Source organism: Phyllobates terribilis, unplaced genomic scaffold (assembly GCF_046119375.1).
Source record: "Phyllobates terribilis strain yellow unplaced genomic scaffold, ASM4611937v1 Scaffold_7__3_contigs__length_470593459, whole genome shotgun sequence".
NCBI lineage: Eukaryota > Metazoa > Chordata > Amphibia > Anura > Dendrobatidae > Phyllobates > Phyllobates terribilis.
In genome coordinates this window covers 326676266-326700598 of record NW_027362767.1, presented here as the reverse complement: position 1 = coordinate 326700598, position 24333 = coordinate 326676266, and the positions used below count along the sequence as shown (strand labels likewise).

At 45.0% G+C, this 24333-nt stretch overlaps 1 protein-coding gene across 1 annotated transcript in view; it reads right to left on the bottom strand.

The window, feature by feature from the left end:
- Positions 1 to 24333, bottom strand: part of LOC141154783 (traf2 and NCK-interacting protein kinase-like) — a 329519-nt gene that overhangs the window by 139581 nt on the left and 165605 nt on the right. The window contains exons 16-17 of the mRNA XM_073641189.1: positions 16094 to 16187; positions 4794 to 4964 (exon numbers count right to left, since the gene is read on the bottom strand). Of these exons, the coding sequence (XP_073497290.1) occupies positions 4794 to 4964; positions 16094 to 16187 (265 nt within the window). The remainder of the gene's footprint in view (positions 1 to 4793; positions 4965 to 16093; positions 16188 to 24333) is intronic.

Here is a 24333-nt window from a genome sequence, read left to right as displayed (position 1 = left end):
ACATCTCTTCAACAACTGCTAAGAGGAGACTTTGTGCAGCAGGCCTTCATGGTAAAATAGCTGCTAGGAAACCACTGCTAAGGACAGGCAACAAGTAGAAGAGACTTGTTTGGGCTAAAGAACACAAGGAATGGACATTAGACCAGTGGAAATCTGTGCTTTGGTCTGATGAGTCCAAATTTGAGATCTTTGGTTCCAACCACCGTGCCTTTGTGCGACGCAGAAAAGGTGAACGGATGGACTCTACCCACCTGGTTCCCACTGTGAAGCATGGAGGAGGAGGTGTGATGGTGTGGGGGTGCTTTGCTGGTGACACTGTTGGGGATTTATTCAAAATTGAAGGCATACTGAACCAGCATGGCTACTACAGCATCTTGCAGCGGCATGCTATTCCTTCCGGTTTGCGTTTAGTTGGACCATCATTTATTTTTCAACAGGACAATGACCCCAAACACACCTCCAGGCTGTGTAAGGGCTATTTGACCAAGAAGGAGAGTGATGGGGTGCTACGCCAGATGACCTGGCCTCCACAGTCACCAGACCTGAACCCAATCGAGATGGTTTGGGGTGAGCTGGACCGCAGAGTGAAGGCAAAAGGGCCAACAAGTGCTAAGCATCTCTGGGAACTACTTCAAGATTGTTGGAAGACCATTTCCGGTGACTACCTCTTGAAGCTCATCAAGAGAATGCCAAGAGTGTGCAAAGCAGTCATCAAAGCAAAAGGTGGCTACTTTGCAGAACCTAGAATATAAGACATATTTTCAGTTGTTTCACACTTTTTTGTTAAGTATATAATACCACATGTGTTAATTCATAGTTTTGATGCCTTCAGTGTGAATGTACAATTTTCATAGTCATGAAAATACAGAAAAATCTTTAAATGAGAGGGTGTGTCCAAACTTTTGGTCTGTACTATATATATATAGGTGTATTCTTATATATATATAAAATACGTTCCAAGCTACTGCTTGTGCCATATACTGTATTGAGTTGCTACAGTAGTTATGCGGCCATTTCTTATGTTTGACATACACAACACATATGGTGGCTGCTAGACCCTCAACTAACCCAACAAATAAATTAACTTAGAATGCCGGAATAGGATGGTTTAATCCTATTGAAAGAGTGGAGTAAAGGCCCCTTTTACAAATTAAAGTAGTCCAAATCCTCTGATTATGGTGGGACTGGATGTCTATTTAATCAGTATGGCGACCTCCAGGCTCTCTCCATAGAGAACACATTAGTGCTTGAAGGAGCCAAGTGTATAGGGGAGTTTTGAGAGCTTGCCATCACAAGACCTACTTTTTGATGCACCTTTTGTAGTCTTTTTCCCTATTCTATTCAATAGAGGGGTGGTCACACTTGCACACGGGTTGCAAAAATATCAGAGAAAGCAGCACGAGGTTGACTGTCCATGAAATGTACTAGTAAAAATAGTCATATCTTGTGAGTATATCATTAATGTTGTAAGATAGTAATACTTAAGGCATGCTTGTCCTTGCACACAAATCTCTGCTCTTTCACTCTCTATCCACTCTTTTTGAGTTAAACATCATTCTGACAGCACTATAGGTACTAGAACTTTGTTTACCATAATTTCCCAGCATGCTTTCTTCCTGCCATTGACCAATACATGGGCCCACCTGACCAGAATTGAAAGCCTCTGAAAACCCAAGAGCTTGACAGATGAGAGATGGAAACAGAGATACAAAGACCCACCCCCACTTCCTGTGATCCATTATAGGCCTCATTCAGACATCTGTTTTTCATGTATGTGCTCAACCCATGTTTTCACTGTATGTCCACAAAAACATCTTGGAGACGTGTCCAATTTTGAACCAAGTCACAGTTCAAAATCACCCATTCAAGTCTGTGAAAATCATGGACAGCACACATTGCTGACCATGTATGTGCTGTCCATTTGTTAACATTACAGTGAGTAGGAGAAGCTGTACAAAAAAATATACTTTATATATATATAATTTCTATTTCTCTTCATATAAGAAAATCACTGATGAAACACTGATGGTAAAAACTGCACCCAAGAAAAACACTGTTGATATTTAGCTCAAAACATAGATGAAATTTGTATGAGTCTTTTTCACATATGAGAAAAATCACTGATATTTGAATTAAGCCTTAATGTCTCTTCTGCTAGAGAAAGAGTTATACTGTATAAGGCCTCTTTCACAACTCCGGATATTTCCGATACTGGAAAAAACAGTACCGGAGATGTCTGTGTGTACTTGTGTGGCAACTGTGGGCCGCTTCAGGATCACACATACCAGCATCTGGGAATCAGCAGTACAGTTAGCACTGTTCCCAAGTGCCAGGTGCTGAAGGAATCATTGTCCCCTGCTGGCGCTGTGATGAGGGCGAGCAAGGGACAATGTTGAGAGTAGTATTCTGCTCTGATGTCTCCAAAAGCTGTGGAAATAAGAATAAAATAAAAAAATCCTTATACTCACCTGGCAACCTCCCACGCTGAGGAGCAGAGGAGAATGACTCACTGCAGCGGGCCCCTGACCTGCACTGAGCTCAGTGTGTGGTGTCCTGTCACTCACTGAGCTCAGGGCAGGTTAGTGGTACGCTTGCTGCAGCGAGTCATTCTTCCCTGCTCCTCAGAGTGTGCAGTTGTCTGTCAGTCAAATGGATTACAGTGTGGGACACTGGAATTTTTCAACTTTGGACAAGTGAGTATAAGGATTTTTTTTATTTTATTCTTATTTTTATATTTTCTGGACACATCGGGGGCTAAATACTACTCTCAACATTGTCCCCTGCTGGTTCTTGCGCTACGCAAGCAGGGGACAATGATGACAGATGCCTTCAGCAACCGGTGCTTGGGAACAGGGCAAACTGCACCGCTGATTCCCAGGCACCGGTACGTGTCACACGGATGACACATGGATGTCATTCATGTGTCATCAGTGTGGGACGTTTTGCGGCCCATGCAGCGTGTAAAAGGACATGACAGCATGTTTTGCCCACGGCCATACGGTCTGCGGAAACACTGACATGTGCGCAGACCCATTCATTTGAATGGGACTACGTGTGTCAGTGTCTCTGGTACGTGTGGAAATGGACACCACACGTATTGGAGACACTGACGTGTGAAAGAGCCCTAACAGGTGGTGACCAGCAACTTAGACAAAAATACACCTGGCACTTATAGAGAACCATTCACCAGTTTGACATTTTTAACCTACAGAGCTGAATAAAATATAGATTTTATTTTTTAATTTTTCATCTCTGTTGCACAGATATTTCTTGCAAAGTTTAAATTCAAATTTCCACCAAGATCAAGGGGGCGTTAGCAGAGATTCTTCTCTGGGGGCAGTTACTTTTTCCTTTGTATGACAATAATCAATCATAAGCAGGAGGTATCATGCAGAGGAAAAAAAGAACATACCCACAGAGAAGCTTAAAACAGGCTTGCTTTGTGTGATATGGAAAGACACGTAATGACACACAGCTTTGCTCTCTTTATGGATCTTACTGCTGCTACCTACTGTGATTACAAGCAGGGGAGGGGAGTAAAGCTATGTTATTACAAACACTTTTTTCTGTTCTTTCCTCACAGCACTGTCTTGCATGGGAGGAGAGCTGCACTGGTGTTTGTAATGACACACAGCTATTCTCTACTACCTTCCCCTGCTTGTAATCTGAGTAGATGCTGGCAGTGAGACCAGTGAGGAGAACAGAGCTGTGCATCATTACAAACACCTCTTGCGTCACTTTCAGGGGTGTAAAGCAGAGCTGATAGCGCTGTCAGAGAAGTGTTTGCAATGATACACCGCTCTGCTCTCCTCCCCCTGTACAGTAATCATCAGCAGTTAAATCTGTATGACCTGAGTAGGCACAATGTCTTTCAATATCACACAGAGAAAGCCAAGTCAGACCTTTTTTGGCGAGGGGCATTTTCTTTTTTTCCGCTGCATGATGCTTCCTGCTTATAATTGGACTATGTCATACAGAGGAAAAAGTAACCACCGCCAGAGCAAAATCTCTGATTAAGTCCCCTTGGTCTTATAAAAAATTAAGAATATAAACTTTATAAGCTAATATCTCTACAACAGAGAGGAGAAATTAAAAAATAAAATCTATGTTTTATTCAGCTATGCAGGCACTGCTCCGTGATGTGACCAGTTTAACATGCTAAAACTGGTTCCTCTTTAAAGGGAATTTGTCACTCAGTTTATGCTGCCCAAACAAGGGGAACCATGAATCAGAGCCAGCCTGCACAATTGCATCCAGGTATGGTTTTTATCTAAAAACCTGCAGCAATTCAGAGAAAATATAGTCTGAGGAGCCAGCCGCGGACTGTAAGAAGAAACCTGCCTAGTCCGAGGCCGACCCAAGTCGGCTTCTCCCTGTAAGTGATTGACAGGTCTCTCTGTACACATGTGAGAAAGACCTGTAAATAACCTAGAGTGGTGCTGGGAGAAGACGGCTGGAGGCTCAGATTCATGTTGCCTCTGGTTTGGGCAGTATGAATTGTGGGACACGTTCCCTGTAAGAATAATAACTTGATGAAAAGATGAACAAATTATGAATTTGTATTTTCTCATCATTTTAATTGTTATAGTAAAGTGTTCTTTAAATTGCAAAAAAAGACGTCTGCTTGGATATAAGTATTCTGCACTGACAGTATCCGCTCTGCTGAAAATATAAAACATGTAACATAAGGTACGAAAGGTGACCTGTGAAAGGGAAGACAAGCGATCATTCTCTCTGTCTCTTTCTTGTTTGGCTGAAGAAGTGAAGCGCGACATAAAACTTAATGATTTCACCTGATCATTTAGAGATTTGTTCAGAGGACTGTGACTTTTTTGAGGAGTTTTGTGCTGATTCACTGAAGTCTCTGAAGGATGGCTCTGTTGCAGGAGATCTGGCAGGAGATAATTTTGATTGTAGGAGCTCCAGAGTCCTCGATTGCTGCTACAACTTTGCTGTTCAGCCGTCTGTTAACACATAATGCAGCACATTGAAATATAAACTAACTTGGATCCCTCTGCACCCGGAAAGATAAATCTGTCATCATTGCAAAAGAAATGGAACCTGTGGCAAAGAAAATGTCAGAGCGGAGGGCTATCCGCTGTCCCTGACAGCAACAATTCTCCTAGTTTTTGTGTAATAATAACCCTACTTCTCAAGCTGGTCAATAATGCAAACAATTGGTTGTACACTCAGCATGATATGTCAAATAATTCAAGAGATTCATTGGTTAGATCCATAGCTTTGCAGCGCTGAGGACCTAGGTTTAAATCCTACCATGCAAAACTTCTGCAAGAAGTTTGCATGTTCTCCCCGTGTTTGTGTGGGTTTCCTCCGGGTTCTCCGGTTTCCTCCCACATTCCAAAGACATAGTGTTAGAGAACTTGGATTGTGAGCCCCAATGGGGACAGTCATGATAATGTCTGTAAAGCGCTGTAGAATTAGTGGTGCTATTGTAGAAAAAAACAAAAACATAAACATGTAAATATGATAAATGCAAATTAAGCATTCTCTTGGCACTAGGCTGGTTTCAACACACACACACGTTTATCTTTCCCTCATCCTGTTTTAGGAATGCTCATTTGTTGTAAACCCCATATTCAACCCTTTAAGGTGCTTGCGTCTGGTTTTCTTCTCCCTTGTTTATAATGTTGTCCTTATAGAAAAGCCCTATGCCAGTGCCACCCACCTGGCTGACCAAATGGACAGCACAAATTGTGTATGCCACAAATTTTTGCTCAAATTTTTTTAAATATTTTTTAAAATGTGTGATCTGAAGTCACAAAAAGGTCAAAGACAAAAAAAAGAGACAATTTTTGACTTTGAGCAAAATTCATAAACTCTATGCGCCATTTTGAATAATTAGAAGCAAAAAAACTGCAAGAAGAAGATAAAAAATTGTAAGTGATTTAAAAACCCTCCTCCAATGATGAATCAGGGGTTGTCTGATACCTAAAATGTCCTTTCTAAAAATTGTTAAACCCTAAGCACTTCTGTAATTAGCTTCATTATACAACGCCCTACATTTCTCCTTATCTAGCTATTTCCTATATGTATTTTTTCATTTCACTTCCTGTGATGTTTCATTTGAAAGGAGTTTCAAATGGGACATCAAAGTAGGCTTGGGCCGCACTCACATCCCTGCAGCGTCTATCACCCATCCTGTAACTTGATATCATCAGGGGGCAGCACTGCCGATTCTTGCATTGGTGCTCCCCTCTGAAGATGTCCTGGATCCATGGTGATAGAAGCTGTGGGAAAGGTGAGTGCAGCGCCAACTCTCTGCTTCCAACTCCACCTCTGCATATTCTAACTGTGAAAGAAGATGTCATCAGGGGTCGGTGATAGAAGCTGTGAGTGACACCAGCGCCGCCCCCTGATGAGGACTCATTTCAGGGAGACTGCTGTAACACTGCTTTTATCTCCGCAACCTGACAATATCTTGTATCATAGTTTGAAGTTGTGGTGGCACGGACAAAAGTAGAGTGCTGGTGCTGCACTCACATCTCCCACAGCTTCTACTTCTATCAGCGCCATGACGGGACATCTTCAGAGGGAGACAATACAATAAACTGTAGTAAGTAACTGCAGCACTGCCTCCTGATGATGTCCTATTCCAGGAGGAAGTGACTGCAGCCCCGACCTCCTGATGACGCTTCATTTGAGACTCCTCTCAAGTGAAACGTCACAGGAAGTGAAATAAAAAATAACATTCAGGGATTAGCTTGATAGCAAGAAGAGTAGGATATTGTATAATAAAGCTAATCAAAAAGTGATTAGGGTGTAAAAATAGATATTTGGCAATTGCAACTGTTTATGATCCTATGTGTTAACCACTAACCTCCTTGCATCCCTACATAGACAAAATATACACATTACAGTGAAGCAGCACAATCATGTTGTTGGAGGCTTTATGGGTTGTAATCTCCAGGCCAACAGCTATCCATTTGTCTATGGCAGGCTTAACTTTATAAACCAAAAATAGGATCGGATTCTACAATTATGACGACTGTAAGACACTCAGTGTCAGACTGGGGTGCCAAGGATCCACCAGTAACCTTGACTCTGGGAGCCCATTGTTCAGCTATATACAAATATTTCATTACCCTCTTTCACAAATGTACCTATACTTCTATGAAATAATAAGCTTTGTAGTTTGTTAGATGGATGAATGAGATACTGCTTTCGTCTATACCTAGAGAATCAAGTGTATTGGGCCAACTACTGGTCATGGTGGGGGTACGTGGCTCACTCCAGCACAGTGGCCCACTAAGAGATTCACCTTTCTCTTGTGGGCCAATCCGAGCCTGAAAACCATCATATAAGATAATGATAAAGATTTAATCACAGTTGTATTGCAGAAGTTGCAGCTACAATTTTTCCTAGGTGAAGCTGCAGGGCCAGTGAGTCCAATGGTGGACCTACTATCTGTTACACTACAGCCTATACCGCCAAGATCTAATCCAAAGAATTTGGACATCGAATAATACATGCTAACAGGGACTGCAGGCTGGAAAAGGGGGACAAACCAACAGGATACATGCTTGGTTATGAAAATTACATCTATTGGAAAAATAGTTAATAACCTGGACTGAACACATGAAAAGTTGTAGCAGTAAGTTGGTTAATTGTTGACTTATAAATTGAGGCGGAGTAGGCCCCAGCACTTGCCACGTTCTCTTGATGCTGATGCCAACTCTGTCAGTGTGAGCTGGATAGAGACCATATGTAATAACATGAAAACAATCCCTGCAAAAAGTTCTTAACTGCAAGAACTAACTTTTATCAAACTTTTTAAGGCAATTTTATATTTTTCAACAAAGATTGATCAAAGCAAGAAATAAAATAGCAGTCTAAAACTGTGCAATATGAGAGTCTACTGACGGTTGCTTATTTCATGAAATAGTCCCGAGGGTAAAGTGCTACAAGCGATTCCAAAGCTTTTCTTTTTATGTTGAGACTCTTATCAGCTAAAAGAAAGAGGAAAAGTGGCCTTTTAAATTATAGAATTAATTCATATGTAATGTGGGTCACTTAAATGCAATTGTTTAAGCCCATTGAAGAAGATAATATCTCGAACAAAACGGAATTAGATTTTAGCGCATACTGTCCTTGGAGTATAATGTAGTATTAACGAGATCTTTCAGCACAACTTAAAGTGATTTTCAAAAGATGGAAGGAAATGGCCTCATGCCGTGTAATGAACAGGTAGAAATTTAGATGCTCAGATGGAAGAGCAGATATTAGATTTTAGTATGGTGTACCATAATCAAATTGAAATTTATATCATTTTGGGGATGCAGGGCAACACGGTGGCTCAGTGGTTAGCACTGTTGTCTTGCAGCCCTGGTATCCTGAGATTCACTAAATCTGCATTCTCACTTTCATCATGTGTGAGTTTACTCCCACAATCCAAAACATATTGATGGGTTAAAACAAAATAGAATAGTTAGTTTCAGTAGAGCTGGCAGCAATCAGGAAAGACAGCTTGTGTGGTAGTATGACCAGATTTTGTCCAGTCAAGCCATCTATGTAGTCACCTAACAGAAGTAGCCATCACATAGCCAACTAATTTTATCTACAGTCCTAAGGCACCACTCCAGCGTTTTTTTATTGCACAGCTGGAGTGGTGCTTTAAATGTAAGTCCCCTGCCCCCAGTCTCATGCTCCCCTTCCGTTGTTTTCATTGTTTTTCACCACTGCTCCCGTCGGTCTCAGGCGAAAAGTGACTTGCCTGCAGTGTTTCATGGAGCGGCGCGGAGGTCACTTTTCAATACAAGTCTATGAGAGCCTTGTTCTGGCCTCATAGACTTGTATTGAGAGCTTATGGTGACGTAGCTGCTGATTTCCAGGCAATCAGAAGCTACTGTCACAAGATGGCGCCACAGGACTGGAGTGGCGCCGAAAAATGGTGAAGATGCCGGAGGGCGAGTATATGACTGGGGCCATTTAAAGCACCACTCCAGCACTGAAAAAAAAAACTCTGAAGTGGTGGTTTAATATTTACGGAGGCAAATTAAGGCTCCTATACACATAAGACTAAAGTCAGCGGAACCCTCCAATAGCCAAATCGGATCAGCCAAATAGTCTTATGTGTACGAGGACTTCTTGGCTCTTCCCCGGTGGGTTCGGCCAGTTGGATTTCCAACAAATGATCCTTCTGTTCTTTTGGAGATGAGCGTCTGCCAGGGCTGAGCTTTAATGTATATGGGATAGTCAGGGAGATAGATGTTGGCCTAATGAGTATTCGGCTAGCCGCTAACTAATGTGTACAGGGGGGCTTAGGCTGGGTTCACATGTTGCAACTGTGGTAGTAGATGTATCCCTCAGCCAAAATTTGTATGGCAAAACCACAGGAAGTACATGGTTTTTATATGCCTTACTTGTAGTTGTCAGAAAAACCACATCAAGTACCAGAAAAAAGTGAGCCATGGTTATCTCTGCCGTACGGCACACTAACGCCCTACAGCCACAATGTGTATACCTAGCCAGTAAACCTCAAATTAATATTATAATGTACATCTAATCCTATAATCTGACATAATTGGAAATCTTTTCTTCTTTTACATTTTTGCCTTCAATCTCTGTCTAATCCCACAATATGGGACATATCAGAAACTGTTCTTGACTGCACATCTGTATTCCTTGTGGGTTATTAAGCGTAGTTGATGATTTACATGGAGCCTGGCAATAAGCCCAAAAGCTTATGCAAACCATATGTAAAGAATTTGTTGACAACTTTCTCTAAATCATTACTGGAATAAAAGGAATAAGATAAACAGAATATAAGAAAATAACAGCTATAATTATATATTAACCAAAATAATATGATGTGTATAATTTGGAATGATAAAATATTTGATACATACTTTGTATATGTTTGCATGTGATAGATTTTAACAATACAAGTAAATACATTTTCTAAAACTTAAAGATAAAAAGTTGCCTAAATGTGTAATAAATGTATCTGCAATCTTCTGTACAGCCACAGGAATTTGGAAGTTAGAGATGAAGTCCTGACCTCATGCTACCTCCACCAAACATAATTCTGGCCTGATGTTTAATGCAAAAATCCTGGAGAGAGAATTGGCCAGAAAACATCCAAAGATATTGAATTACTCGACACATGTTTTATACAGATAGCATTGCCATTACAGGAGTTTCCGTCTTGATAGCCCATAATGGGAAATATAATAAGGCTGGGTGCCTAGCAATTTGTGATAAAAAGGCGTGAATGTTGCAATGAATGTATATTGCAAAAATCTGCAATAAAGCCTTAACATAGTCTCACAATATGATGCAATTAACACCATGGATAATTTAACTATATGTCCTGCAAATGTTCTGGCAATTATATAAGGACAGCGATCATATAACAGCAGAATATGTGCGCTACGGATATTTATAAAATGAAAAGTATAAAGTAGTTTCTGAAACTGCTTAATTCTTCATCAGTAGAAAGACTAGGACAAGCTGTATTGTAATAATGATGTAATTCCAGCTTAGAGTGGATCACCGCTTTGAACAATTAGTCCTTGCTTATAAACTCCTCCGGCGATCAGGTGTTATCTTTGAAGAAACTTAGCAAAAAGTGTTCAATTTCCCTGTAGCATGACCATAGGTATTACACAATGTCTGTTTAAATCTATATTGACTGACTGTGTACTGCATGATACAAGGGGATTCTACGCTTTGGACAATCTACACTTGGCAATAAGCTGATCACAAAATATTCTCTGGTGATGAGTTGTAACCTAGCAGTAAGGCTATGTGCCCAAGTAGCAGATTTGTTGCAGAGCGTTTTTGCCTCTCTCTGGTAGAAAAAAACGCATGTAGATTTACATGCGTTTTTTCTGCCAGAGAGAAGCGTTTTTTCAGCGTTTTCGCATGCGTTTTTTCAAGCAGTTTTCCCAGCGATTTTGAGCATCACTTGGAAAAGTGCTTGACAAGTTGATCACACAATATAAATCCATGCAACCGGCATGGATTTATAATGTGTGAACAACTGATGCTTTAAATGCAGCATCTATAGTAAAAAAAAGAGAATTAAAACTTTAAAAATAAAAAAAAACCTGTATATTCACCTCTCCGGTCTCCTCCAGTCTGCTCCCGGCCGCGTCCTCTCTCTTCAGAGTCCCGCAGTGTACTGTCAGGACCTGCGGTGACGTCATTTAGTCAGCTGATGGTCACACGACCATCACCTGACCGCCGACGTCAGCGGTCGCGTGACCATCAGGTGACTAAATGACGTCACCGCAGGTCCTGACAGTACACCGCGGGACACCAAGGAGAGAGGTCGCGGCCGGGAGCAGACCGGGGGCCGCCGGAGAGGTAAATATACAGGTTTTGTTTATTTTTAACTTTATTTCTTTTTTTCACCGCGTGGTAGCCGGGATGAAGAGGAGTTGTAGTCTCCTCTTCATCCCGGGTACCATATGCTGCAAATTTGCGGCCATTGAATTTAATTGAAACACAGCAAATCCACATAAACCTGCGGGTTTGCTGCGTTTCAAATGTTCCTCAATGGCCTCGAATTTGCAGCGTAATCACGGTAGAAATGGTAATGCTGCGTTTTGCAACGCAATGCGAATTTGGCACGCTAATTAGCGCATCATGTGCACAGCACATTCGAATTCACATTGCTTTGCATGGCAGACTGTTTTACAAGCGTTTTCGCAGCCATAAAAACGCCGCAAAAACGCTACAAAAACGCTACGTGGGCACTTAACCTAAGGGTGCGTTCACACAGAGTCATTTGCAAACATTGCAGGTTGTATTGCAGCTAAGGAAAATCAACTAAATTTAAAACATTAGAAATAGTGAGTGAAAGAGCTTGTGAGTGATTATTCTAAGTGTGTTTTGTCTTAAGTGTGTGACTTGTGATTCGCCGACTTTGGATTCAGGGAGTTTAGAAGGCAATAACTTGTACTAATTCATTGTATATATGTACTTTATTCCTGTTTTGTGTAATTCCCATTAGCAATATGTGCTCTATTACTGACAATGCCATCCAGTGTACATCTTGTCATATGTATGCATTCCTTGACTAGTTGTTTGAGGGTGCATACTGCTGTGCGAGATGTGTGCAAGTTGTACATTTGGAAGCCCAGGCACTGGATCTAAGTGAACAACTGGCAACACCATGATCAATAGACAATGAGGAAAGGAGTTTGCTGCTCACTGAGCAGATGCTTGTTGGGGTAGATGTGGGGGAGGACAGTAGCATGCAGCAATGTGAGGCAGCTAGCTGGGTGACAGAAGGCAGAGTAGTCAGGGAGACTAGTCCAGATCTGGCCCACCCCAACAAGTTTACTGGGTGCAGCAGTTGTGGCAGTATCACGGTTTTCTCTGCCGCAGATTTAGCAGAGCTTGGAAGGTTGATCTGTGTATAACCTGCCGACACCTGCAAAGCTGCTAATCACTGGTGGAGGTGTGCTTGGACAAGCAAGCATGAGGCAGCTAGTCAGGTAGTGATAGTCTCCAGATGATAAAACACTGATTTTATTGAAAGTAATACATTACTGGAATCAGGGTCTCAGTCCCTACATCATCCTGCTCTTAGATCACATAGCAAAAACCTGGTGACCGATTCCCTTTAAATAGAGCAGTAAGAGGTTTAAAAAATGACAAAAAGAAAGCGTTAGGAAATTAAAGCAAGAGGGTGATGACAAAGGCATTAAATAATTAATAGAAAAAAAATTTAATTGTGTTAAAAAAAATAAAAAATAAATAATCAGTGCAGCAAAGATTGAGACAGAAAGGCTCATTGCCTAAGATGGTAAAAATGATCCAAAAATATGCAACTACTTAAACTGTTTGAATAGTGCTGTGCCCCTTCAAAAATAATCTGGGAGAAAGGGTGAAAGAGGATGAGGGAAAAGTCAATCTACTAAACTTTTTTTTCTCTATGGTATTTACATTAGAAAATCTCATGACCGACGACATAATTAGGGACACCAGAAATTCTCCATAAATGCCAGCAGGAAGTACGGCATTGCCTCAAAACACTAAAGTACAGAAATCCCCGGGCCCGGATGGCGTTAACCCTGACCACTGCAGGAATTAAGTACTGTGATACAGACAACTACTTCTAATATTCAAGGATTGCACAATAACATTGTCTGTACCACAGGACTGCACATAGCAAATGAGGAGCCAATATTCAAAAAAGGGGACAAAATCAGAGCCTGGAAATGATAGGCTGGTAAATGTAATCTCTTCTGTAAGTAAAATCCTGGAGGGTTTCCTAAGAGATGCTATACTAGAGTATCTCAATAACAATAACCTCATGACCCAACATCAACATGGGTCCTAATTTCCTTGTATGGAAATCTAGCGCTGTAAGGGGGCTCGATCCTCACAGCGAAGACTTGTGAACCACGCCCACTTGGCTAAAAAGACTGCGTTCAAACAGAAAAGAGAGAGCCATATCTCAGGAATGGAGAGCTGTAGGAACAAACGAAAAACAACGACTGATTCAGGAGAACAGCGGCATTGACACCAAGTGGTCAAAAAATGACATATTTATAGCAAGTGACAGGTGCTCTTTAAGATGTGATGTTAATATAGAGTTCTAGAGAGGATCTACATTATTGGACCATGTCTTCATTGAGTAGTAAGGCAGGAAAAGTCATCCGTCTTTTAGGCTTCCAAAAGGACCAGTGTCAGATCAGCTAGAAGACGAGCAGCAGAGGCCTCCGACAAGGTGACAAGGACATAGGCTCCACCAACTAAATCTGCATGGTTCATGTTGGCACATTGCAGCGAGTCATGATTGTTTTGCAGCTGACTGTATATGAGATGGTGGAATAATTGTAGTAGAGGCGAGAGAGCCTTTAAGAGAACTCTTACATGATGCTTCAAAGATGGAGAGAGACTGCCATCTGCTGGCCAGACACAGTCAAGCGGAACCAAGATATACAAGAGAAGTTGAAGGGAGAGCAGATTTAGACGCTGGACCCGGTCAGGTGATTTCCAGGAAGTAGTTCCTGGAGATAAGAGGCCAGCGCGCCAAGCCTGAGGAGTTTTTGGCGCCAAGCTGCAGAGAGGAGGAGACGTGCTCCCTGCATGCTGAGAATCCCTGCGTGGCAGGCCTAAGCCGGAGGCCAGCGAGGTGCCACAGCCAGGCGCCGGTGGATGAGCTCCGGATCCCACACAGATGTGACCTGAGTGCTGTACCTACTGAGGAGAGTCGGAACCTGCTTGCGGTGCTGAGTGAGATCGTGGAACCCGACATTGCCCGCCGACAGACGAGGTCTGAACCCCCCTATCCCCGGCTTGAGAGACTGCCTCCAATGGTCAGAAAGAGAGGAGTTGAGAGACTGCTGAGCCAGGAAAGTCACGCCAGTGAAAGCAGAGGAGCTGCATACGTGAACAGGGCCATCACTTCTTTTGTTCACTCACGGTACCGGGGCCAGTTGGGTTTAGGTACTCAGGTTGGGAGGGGAACAGTTGGGGCGGAAGAAGCTAAACTTGCTTTTGATTTTGTCCGGAAAAGACTTGCGGCCTAGCGGGAATAACCGGTGACCCCCGCTAGAGCCATATACAGAGATAAAGAACTCACGTGGTGTCTCCCATGATCTAGGGCACCACATTACTTTGAGAGACTTCATATTTTGCTAATATTTCAAATTACCGTTCAATACCCTTGTTGTTATCCCCTTGTTCAAAATACCTGTTTTATATATACATAAACTGTTTATAATCATCTCCGACTGTCCCTGCCTTATGTCTCTGTGCGTTGCATTCCGGCACCTGCATTACATTTGGCGTAGTCGGCAGGATGCAACATTCAGACGCAGAGATGGCAGATCAGTCTGGGGCTGGGTCTGGCCGGAACCATATACCCCTGGGGGCTATGCTCAATCATCTTCCCAAATTCACGGGGGATGGCATGTCACTGTGGGACTGGGTAGAAAGACTGAGAAGTATGCTACGTATGTATCCCCTCGATCCCCCAGCCCAGGCGGAACTGGCCCTCCTAACCCTTGATGGGGAGGCCCGGCAAACTGTGATGTACCGCCCACCTGGGGACCGTGACACCGTGGACAAAGTGATAAAAATCCTAGAGGACATGCACGGTGACACCACAGATCTGGGACACTTGCGCCTACGGTTGTTTCAGCGGGTCCAAGGGGAAAATGAGACCATAAATCAGTATGTTAATGCATTACAGGAAGTGATGGCCCATATCACTAAGAAGGCTCGAGATGGGAACCGAGGACTGGGACCATTGGATGAAGTGTTGCGTGACCAACTGATTGCTGGCTTGAAAGACCCTTCCCTGAGGCAGATCTTGAAGGAGTGGCTGCATTTGAGCCCTGATCTGGGCTTCCTGGAGGTAGGGGCTGAAGCTAGAGTCCTGGAGAAAGAAGTTCCTGTTCGCAAAGCCACAGTTAGAAGTCATGAGGCAATTACCCCTGGATTCACCAACAAGGAGCCTGATTGGGTATGGGAGATACGTCAGGAAATTTGAGATATTCGGGGTGAACTTAACACTATTAGAAAGGCCCCTGCTGCCTCCTTGCCGATGCATCCTACTGCCCCACGTGGGTGGAGACCAGAGCGAGAAAGACGTTCCTACCAGGCCCCAACACGTCATGTACCCGACCTATCGGTAGAACAAGGACCAGAGTGTTGGACCTGCGGTGGTAGGGGGCATATCTCCAAAGACTGTCCAAACCGAGAAAGGAGGAGGCGGGGGCAGCCGTTAAACTAAGATGTCCCACGGTTGTGGAGCATACCGTGGGGTTTTGAGCTTCAGAGAGTGGAAGAGATAAAGAACTGATGTGGTGACTCCCCTGACTGGGTGCACCACTTTACTTTGAGAGACTTCGTATTTTGCTAATATTTCAAATTACCGTTCAATACCCTAGTTGTTATCCCCTTGTTCAAAATACCTGTTTTATATATACATAAACTGTTTATAATCATCTCCGACTGTCCCTGCCTTGTGTCTCTGTGCATTGCATTCCGGCACCTGCATTACATTAATTACTATAGTTTGAATGATTTCTAAAGTTTGCAATCATTTGTACTAACACGGCGAATTACTACTGCAATAGAAATAAATGCATCTTGCATCTAAGCACTGCACCTTGTCTTCTTGTATGTTGCTTCGGGGTTTCTCTACTTTTCCATCTGCCGGTCTTGTCCTTGAGACCTCCGCTATACCATTGCTTAGTGGTTGCCTGAAAAAAATATTTCAGCCTCATTTTAGATATACTATTTATTACATATAACTTTTTAAATGTTCACAAAAACCTGTACCTTTGATAGAAAATAACTACCGGTACTTCCATGCATAAAATAATATATTATTTTCCCAAATATAACTATTAATTGACATATAACAACCATGGTCCCATAATAAGCTTGAAAGAGAATGACATTAGATTGGCATCTATACATTTGGGAAATACGAGTTACCCAGGGAAAAGGTTTACTTTTCAGCTCTTTCCCTGCATTTAAATACCATGGCCAAAATAGATGCCGCACCTGAGATGCATGCTCTGGTTGCCCATACCAGCTATGCCCATTTTGTGGGTGCAATGAATCTAGCTGTATGGTCTCTTGAGCTCCTGATTTTGTGCTGTATATAAAGCAGTACGCCACTTGCACTGATTGGTGGACTAAATTATTAAACAGCTCCTTCTCCTGACTCCCCTATACACAGAATGTTTTAATCGGCTGAGCACTCCTGTGTTCTCTATGAGAGTCGCTGCCAGGATTCTCTGTCAGTGTGTCAAGAGTGTGTCAAGTGTGACAGACAGTCTCTCTGGAGCCAGTTATAGAAGGTCACTGTGCTTGGCATTGCAGACGTCTTCTTGATTCCCTCAGCTCTGTAGTATAGGTATATCCTTCCTCCTTTAGGACCCAGCAGCGACTTTCACCTTCTGCTGCTGATTGACACACCCTTGCTGGGTAGTTAAATAGTTTCAGTTTCTCCAGAGAGTCGCCGATGATTGTTCTATGTACCTCTGTGTTGGCTTGGAGCAGTAGCAGTCGGCTAGTTTCTTCTCTGGTGCACTTGGAGGACAGTTGGCGTTATCTCTCTGGTGTCTGCTCAAGCTAAGTGTATCCCCTTTGTTTGTCTACCTTGTTACAGTGGGGCTTGACTAGTGCTCACCCCGTGCTCTCCCTATCTAAGGCCAAGCTCTAGGGACATCCAGGGCTTAGGTTTCCTGCTTGGCGATAGATGTGGAACCTATATAGGGCCAGTAAGGTAGGCAGTGTGATATTAGATCTGCCTAGGGTTCTCCACTCCCCCTTTCCCTAGTGTTTGGGCTTCCTCCCCCTCTTCCCTTCGTGTTGCACTTAGTCTTTCCCTCACTTTGCATGACACAGTGGCTTATCTCCATGTTGAGCAAAAGGTCCAACTATTGAAATTGCAATGGCTGGATTATCCTCCTCCCCAACATCATCTGTCAGGGGAGAGTCGGAAGGCCTCCCATACACATTAGACTGCTGATCTTTCCTGATGAAATTAGCGGTCTTTACAACTTTGTTTTTTAGCCTCCCAATATTTCTTGGGATAATCAGGGAGAAAGATGTACTGTTCCAACCAAAGTGCACACTTAAAGTTAGTCTGGCACCCCCCCCCTTCCTCAATTCAGCTTAAACTAATCAGCTAGTCACATAGAGGACTAAGCCATTATGAAAATCTTACCTGTTTATTTTTCTTAGCTATGATCATGCAAAAATGATCTTTGATTATTATGGAAATGAGGGTGCTCGATGCACCCTCGGTGTGCCCAAACTCTCAGTGCACCATTCCAGACCCTCCCACTTTGTTGATTGTCAGCACTTGTTTGCCCAGAGTGGGCGTTGCCTGAACTGAAAACTCAGCTGTGAGTTTGTGAGTTCACACACTGACACTACAGGAGCCTTGCAGGTGCGCACACATCCCTCTCTCTTGTCTGCTGTGGCTGCTCGCTAAACCTCAGTACTTTAGTTTAGTGTGCAGCAACAGCATACGGGTGAGAGGGATGTGTACATGACTCCTGCATTGATACTGTGTGCTTTCCACTCCTGCAGTGTCAGTGTGCACCTGTACAGCCAAGTTTTTGGTTCAGGCAGCGCTTACTCTAGGCAAGTGAGTGAGAGCTGTCAATCAATGAAGGGGGAAGAACAGTGCGTTGAGAGCTTGGCTGCTAGTTCCCACATTTACATAATAAAGATTATTTTGTAGATAATCTTTGCTGAGAAAACTAAACAGGTATCATTTTTTGTAAGGGCTAAGTCCTTTATAAGACTATCTGACTAGTTTACATTGCATTTTTGGCGTGACAGACTCCATTATAAATGTGAATCAGCCTACAAGTCCTTGGGTGTTGCTAGTGTAGCCTTATTATGGCATTTTGTAGTTTCCTGAATATAAAGAAGTCTGTCCTGAAACTAATACTAACTAATAGAGAAAAAATATTCACAGTTATTTAAACAGGGAAACTAAATCTATGGTGTAACAAACTGCATTAAACAGCAATACCCTAAAGTACAATTATCACAGATTAAGTCCGAAAGTATATTTTGTTAGATAAAAGAACATGTTGGAAACTGAACAGTACTTAAAGCTACATTTATGGATTCAAATATCTTTAGGTCTGCTATTTCCAATCCACTAGGGGGAATCAACTCTCCACTATATATATTTGGTTAGACTAGGTCAGACTGTGAGTAGAAGTAGGTAATAAGAAACTGATGTTAAATGTGTACATTGAAAGTTATAAAATGTAAAAGCTCTGAATAAAAGATCTCAATACAGAAGTGGAAGAGAAAATGGTCAGAACTTGATCGCAGGTATGCAAGTTGCAAAATGAGAGTTCGCATGACGACTGCCGGATCTGTGAAACTGATCAGAATCCTGACAGTGAGGGCATTACTTGTGAAACTGATCAGAATCCTGACAGTGAGGATATTACACATGGTTAGGCTTCAGCATGTTAAATTATTTCCCTAGTTTTATACATGGCCCTCATAACCCTTTTGAAAACATAAATGAGAAAGGCTTTAGGTCACCAGGGACTGATCTGTGCAGGGGTGTAACAATCGCCATCGCAGAGGATGCAACCACAACTGTGTCCGTGCGACAGGACAGGGGAGCAGGGAAAGGTGAGAAGAATCTTTTTTTTAAAAAAAAATGTGTTAGAGAAAAGTGGCAGAACGGGGAGCATTATTACAGGATAGGCCCATCTGCTGTGACATTATTACAGGATGGGCCCAGGAGCTGGGACATTATTACTGGAAAGGTCCAGGATGGGGACATTACACCAGGATGGGGGACATTATTACTGGAGGGGGCACAGGATGGGGGACATATATTACTGGAAGGGGCCCAGGTTGGGTGACATATATTATTAGAAAGGGCCCAGATAGAGACATTACACTAGGATGAGGGACATCATTACTGGAAGTAGCCGAGGATGAGGGACATTGTACCAGGAAGGGGCCCAGGATGTGGGACAATACACTAGAAAGAAGCCAGGATAGAGACATTATTACAGGAAGGTTCTCAGGATGGGGAACATTATATCAAAAAGAGAGCCAGGATAGGGGACATTATACCAGGAAGGGACCCTGGACGTTGGACATTATTACTGCAAGGGGACCAGGATGGGAAACATTATTATTGGAGGGGGCACAGGATGGGGGAGACTATTATCCGAAGGGGCCTATAATGGAGGACATTATACCAAGAAGTGGTCCAGCATAGGTGAAATTAGTAAAGCATGGGGGACATTACTACATTATGGTTGGGGGTGGAGGTAACACTTATGATTTTGTAGGATTTAGATAAATATATAGAGAATTAAACCTCAGCACTGACACATATGAGAGATTTTTCTTGCTTGCAAAAATATCAGATTTATTATCATATCCATGATCAAGAATAAATAACAGATAAAGTCCAACATTATGATCTGCATAAGGTCTTTATCAAGTACATCTGTCAAAGTGCTGACCAGGTATGCTCTGGTTAATGGAACTGGTGTGTTGACCAGGTATGAGCTGGTTAATGGCACTGGTGTGCTGACCGGGTATGCGCTGGTTAATGGCAGCAGTGTGCTGACCGGTTATGCGCTGGTTAATGGCAGCGGTGTGCTGACCGGGTATATGCTGGTTAATGGCAGCAGTGTGCTGACAGTGTATACGCTGGTTAATGGCAGCGGTGTGCTGACCGGGTATATGCTGGTTAATGGCAGCGGTGTGCTGACCGGGTATACGCTGGTTAATGGCAGCGGTGTGCTGACCGGGTATGCGCTGGTTAATGGCAGCGGTGTGCTGACCGGGTATATGCTGGTTAATGGCAGCAGTGTGCTGACAGTGTATACGCTGGTTAATGGCAGCGGTGTGCTGACCGGGTATATGCTGGTTAATGGCAGCAGTATGCTGACCGGGTATGCGCTGGTTAATGGCAGCGGTGTGCTGACCGGGTATGCACTGGTTAATGGCAGCGGTGTGCTGATCGGGTATGCGCTGGTTAATGGCAGCAGTGTGCTGACCGGGTATATGCTGGTTAATGGCAGCGGTGTGCTGACCGGGTATGCGCTGGTTAATGGCAGCAGTGTGCTGACCGGGTATGCGCTGGTTAATGGCAGCGGTGTACTGACCGAGTATGCACTGGTCAATGGCAGCGGTGTACTGACCGAGTATGCACTGGTTAATGGCAGCAGTGTGCTGACCGGGTATGCGCTGGTTAATGGCAGCGGTGTGCTGACCGGGTATGCGCTGGTTAATGGCAGCAGTGTACTGACCGAGTATGCACTGGTTAATGGCAGCAGTGTGCTGACCGGGTATGCGCTGGTTAATGGCAGCAGTGTACTGACCGAGTATGCACTGGTTAATGGCAGCAGTGTGCTGACCGGGTATGCGCTGGTTAATGGCAGCAGTGTACTGACCGAGTATGCACTGGTTAATGGCAGCAGTGTGCTGACCGGGTATGCGCTGGTTAATGGCAAGCGGTGTACTGACCGGGTATACGCAGGTTAATGGCAGCAGTGTGCTGACCGGGTATGCGCTGGTTAATGGCAACGGTGGGCTCACTGGGTATGCGCTGGTTAATGGCAGCAGTGTGCTGAACGGGTATGCGCTGGTTAATGGCAGCAGTGTGCTGACCGGTTATGCGCTGGTTAATGGCAGCAGTGTGCTGACCGGTTATGCGCTGGTTAATGGCAGCAGTGTACTGACTGGGTATACGCTGCTTAATGGCAGCGGTGTGCTGACCGGGTATGCGCTGGTTAATGGCACTGGTGTGCTGACAGGGTATGCGCTGGTTAATGGCAGCAGTGTGCTGAACGGGTATGCGCTGGTTAATGGCAGCAGTGTGCTGACCGGTTATGCGCTGGTTAATGGCAGCAGTGTGCTGACAGGGTATGCGCTGGTTAATGGCAGCGGTGTACTGACCGAGTTTGCGCTGGTTAATGGCAGCGGTGTGCTGACCGGGTATATGCTGGTTAATGGCACTGGTGTGCTGACCGGGTATGCGCTGGTTAATGGCACTGGTGTGCTGACCGGGTATGCGCTGGTTAATGGCAGCAGTGTGCTGACCGGGTATGCGCTGGTTAATGGCAGCGGTGTACTGACCGAGTTTGCGCTGGTTAATGGCAGCGGTGTGCTGACCGGGTATGCGCTGGTTAATGGCAGCAGTGTGCTGACAGGGTATGCGCTGGTTAATGGCAGCAGTGTGCTGACAGGGTATGCGCTGGCTAATGGCAGCAGTGTACTGACCGGGTATGCGCTGGTTAATGGCAGCAGTGTGCTGACCGGGTGTGCATTGGTTAATGGCAGCAGTGTGCTGACAGGGTATGCGCTGGTTAATGGCAGCAGAGTGCTGACCGGGTATGCGCTGGTTAATGGCAGCAGTGTGCTGACCGGGTATGCACTGGTTAATGGCAGCGGTGTGCTGATCGGGTATGCGCTGGTTAATGGCAGCAGTGTGCTGACCGGGTATATGCTGGTTAATGGCAGCGGTGTGCTGACCGGGTATGCGCTGGTTAATGGCACTGGTGTGCTGACCGGGTATGCACTGGTTAATGGCAGCGGTGTGCTGATCGGGTATGCGCTGGTTAATGGCAGCAGTGTGCTGACCGGGTATATGCTGGTTAATGGCACTGGTGTGCTGACCGGGTATGCGCTGGTTAATGGCACTGGTGTGCTGACCGGGTATGCGCTGGTTAATGGCAGCAGTGTGCTGACCGGGTATGCGCTGGTTAATGGCAGCGGTGTACTGACCGAGTTTGCGCTGGTTAATGGCAGCGGTGTGCTGACCGGGTATGCGCTGGTTAATGGCAGCAGTGTGCTGACAGGGTATGCGCTGGTTAATGGCAGCAGTGTGCTGACAGGGTATGCGCTGGCTAATGGCAGCAGTGTACTGACCGGGTATGCGCTGGTTAATGGCAGCAGTGTGCTGACCGGGTGTGCATTGGTTAATGGCAGCAGTGTGCTGACAGGGTATGCGCTGGTTAATGGCAGCAGAGTGCTGACCGGGTATGCGCTGGTTAATGGCAGCAGTGTGCTGACCGGGTATGCGCTGGTTAATGGCAGCAGCGTGCTGACCGGGTATGCACTGGTTAATGGCAGCAGAGTGCTGACAGGGTATGCGCTGGTTAATGGCAGCGGTGTACTGACCGAGTATGCGCTGGTTAATGGCAGCAGTGTGCTGACCGGGTATGCGCTGGTTAATGGCAGCGGTGTACTGACCGGGTATGCGCTGGTTAATGGCAGCAGTGTTCTGACCGGGTATATGCTGGTTAATGGCAGCGGTGTACTGAAAGGGTATATGCTGGTTAATGGCAGCAGTGTTCTGACCGGGTATATGCTGGTTAATGGCAGCGGTGTTCTGACCGGGTATATGCTGGTTAATGGCAGCAGTGTGCTGACCGGGTATACGCTGGTTAATGGTAGCAGTGTGCTGACCGGGTATGCGCTGGTTAATGGCAGCAGTGTGCTGACCGGGTATGCGCTGGTTAATGGCAGCAGTGTGCTGACCGGGTATACGCTGGTTAATGGCAGCAGTGTGCTGACAGGGTATATGCTGGTTAATGGCAGCGGTGTGCTGACCGGGTATACGCTGGTTAATGGCAGCAGTGTGCTGACCGGGTATACGCTGATTAATGGCAATGGTGTACTGACCGGGTATGCGCTGGTTAATGGCAGCGGTGTGCTGACCGGGTATGCGCTGGTTAATGGCAGCTTTGTGCTGACCGGGTATGCGCTGGTTAATGGCAGCAGTGTACTGAAAGGGTATATTCTGGTTAAATGCAGCGGTGTGCTGACCGGGTATAGGCTGGTTAATGGCAGCGGTGTACTGACCGGGTATGCGCTGGTTAATGGCAGCGGTGTGCTGACCGGGTATGCGGTGGTTAATGGCAGCGGTGTACTGAAAGGGTATATGCTGGTTAATGGCGGCAGTGTGCTGACCGGGTATGCGCTGGTTAATGGCAGCAGTGTGCTGACCGGGTATGCGCTGGTTAATGGCAGCAGTGTGCTGACCGGTTATGCGCTGGTTAATGGCAGCAGTGTACAGAAAGGGTATATTCTGGTTAATGGCAGCGGTGTGCTGATCGGGTATAGGCTGGTTAATGGCAGCGGTGTACTGACCGGGTATGCGCTGGTTAATGGCAGCGGTGTGCTGACCGGGTATGCGGTGGTTAATGGCAGCGGTGTACTGAAAGGGTATATGCTGGTTAATGGCGGCAGTGTGCTGACCGGGTATGCACTGGTTAATGGCAGCGGTGTGCTGATCGGGTATGCGCTGGTTAATGGCAGCGGTGTGCTGACCGGGTATGCTCTGGTTAATGGCAGCAGTGTGCTGACGGGGTATGCGCTGGTTAATGGCAGCGGTGTGCTGACCGGGTATGCGCTGGTTAATGGCAGCAGTGTGCTGACCGGGTATATGCTGGTTAATGGCAGCGGTGTACTGAAAGGGTATATGCTGGTTAATGGCAGCGGTGTACTGACCGGGTATATGCTGGTTAATGGCAGCGGTGTACTGAAAGGGTATATGCTGGTTAATGGCAGCAGTGTGCTGACCGGGTATGCGCTGGTTAATGGCAGCGGTGTGCTGACCAGGTATGCGCTGGTTAATGGCAGCAGTGTGCTGACCGGGTATGCGCTGGTTAATGGCAGCGGTGTGCTGACCGGGTATGCTCTGGTTAATGGCAGCAGTGTGCTGACGGGGTATGCGCTGGTTAATGGCAGCGGTGTGCTGACCGGGTATGCGCTGGTTAATGGCAGCAGTGTGCTGACCGGGTATATGCTGGTTAATGGCAGCGGTGTACTGAAAGGGTATATGCTGGTTAATGGCAGCGGTGTACTGACCGGGTATATGCTGGTTAA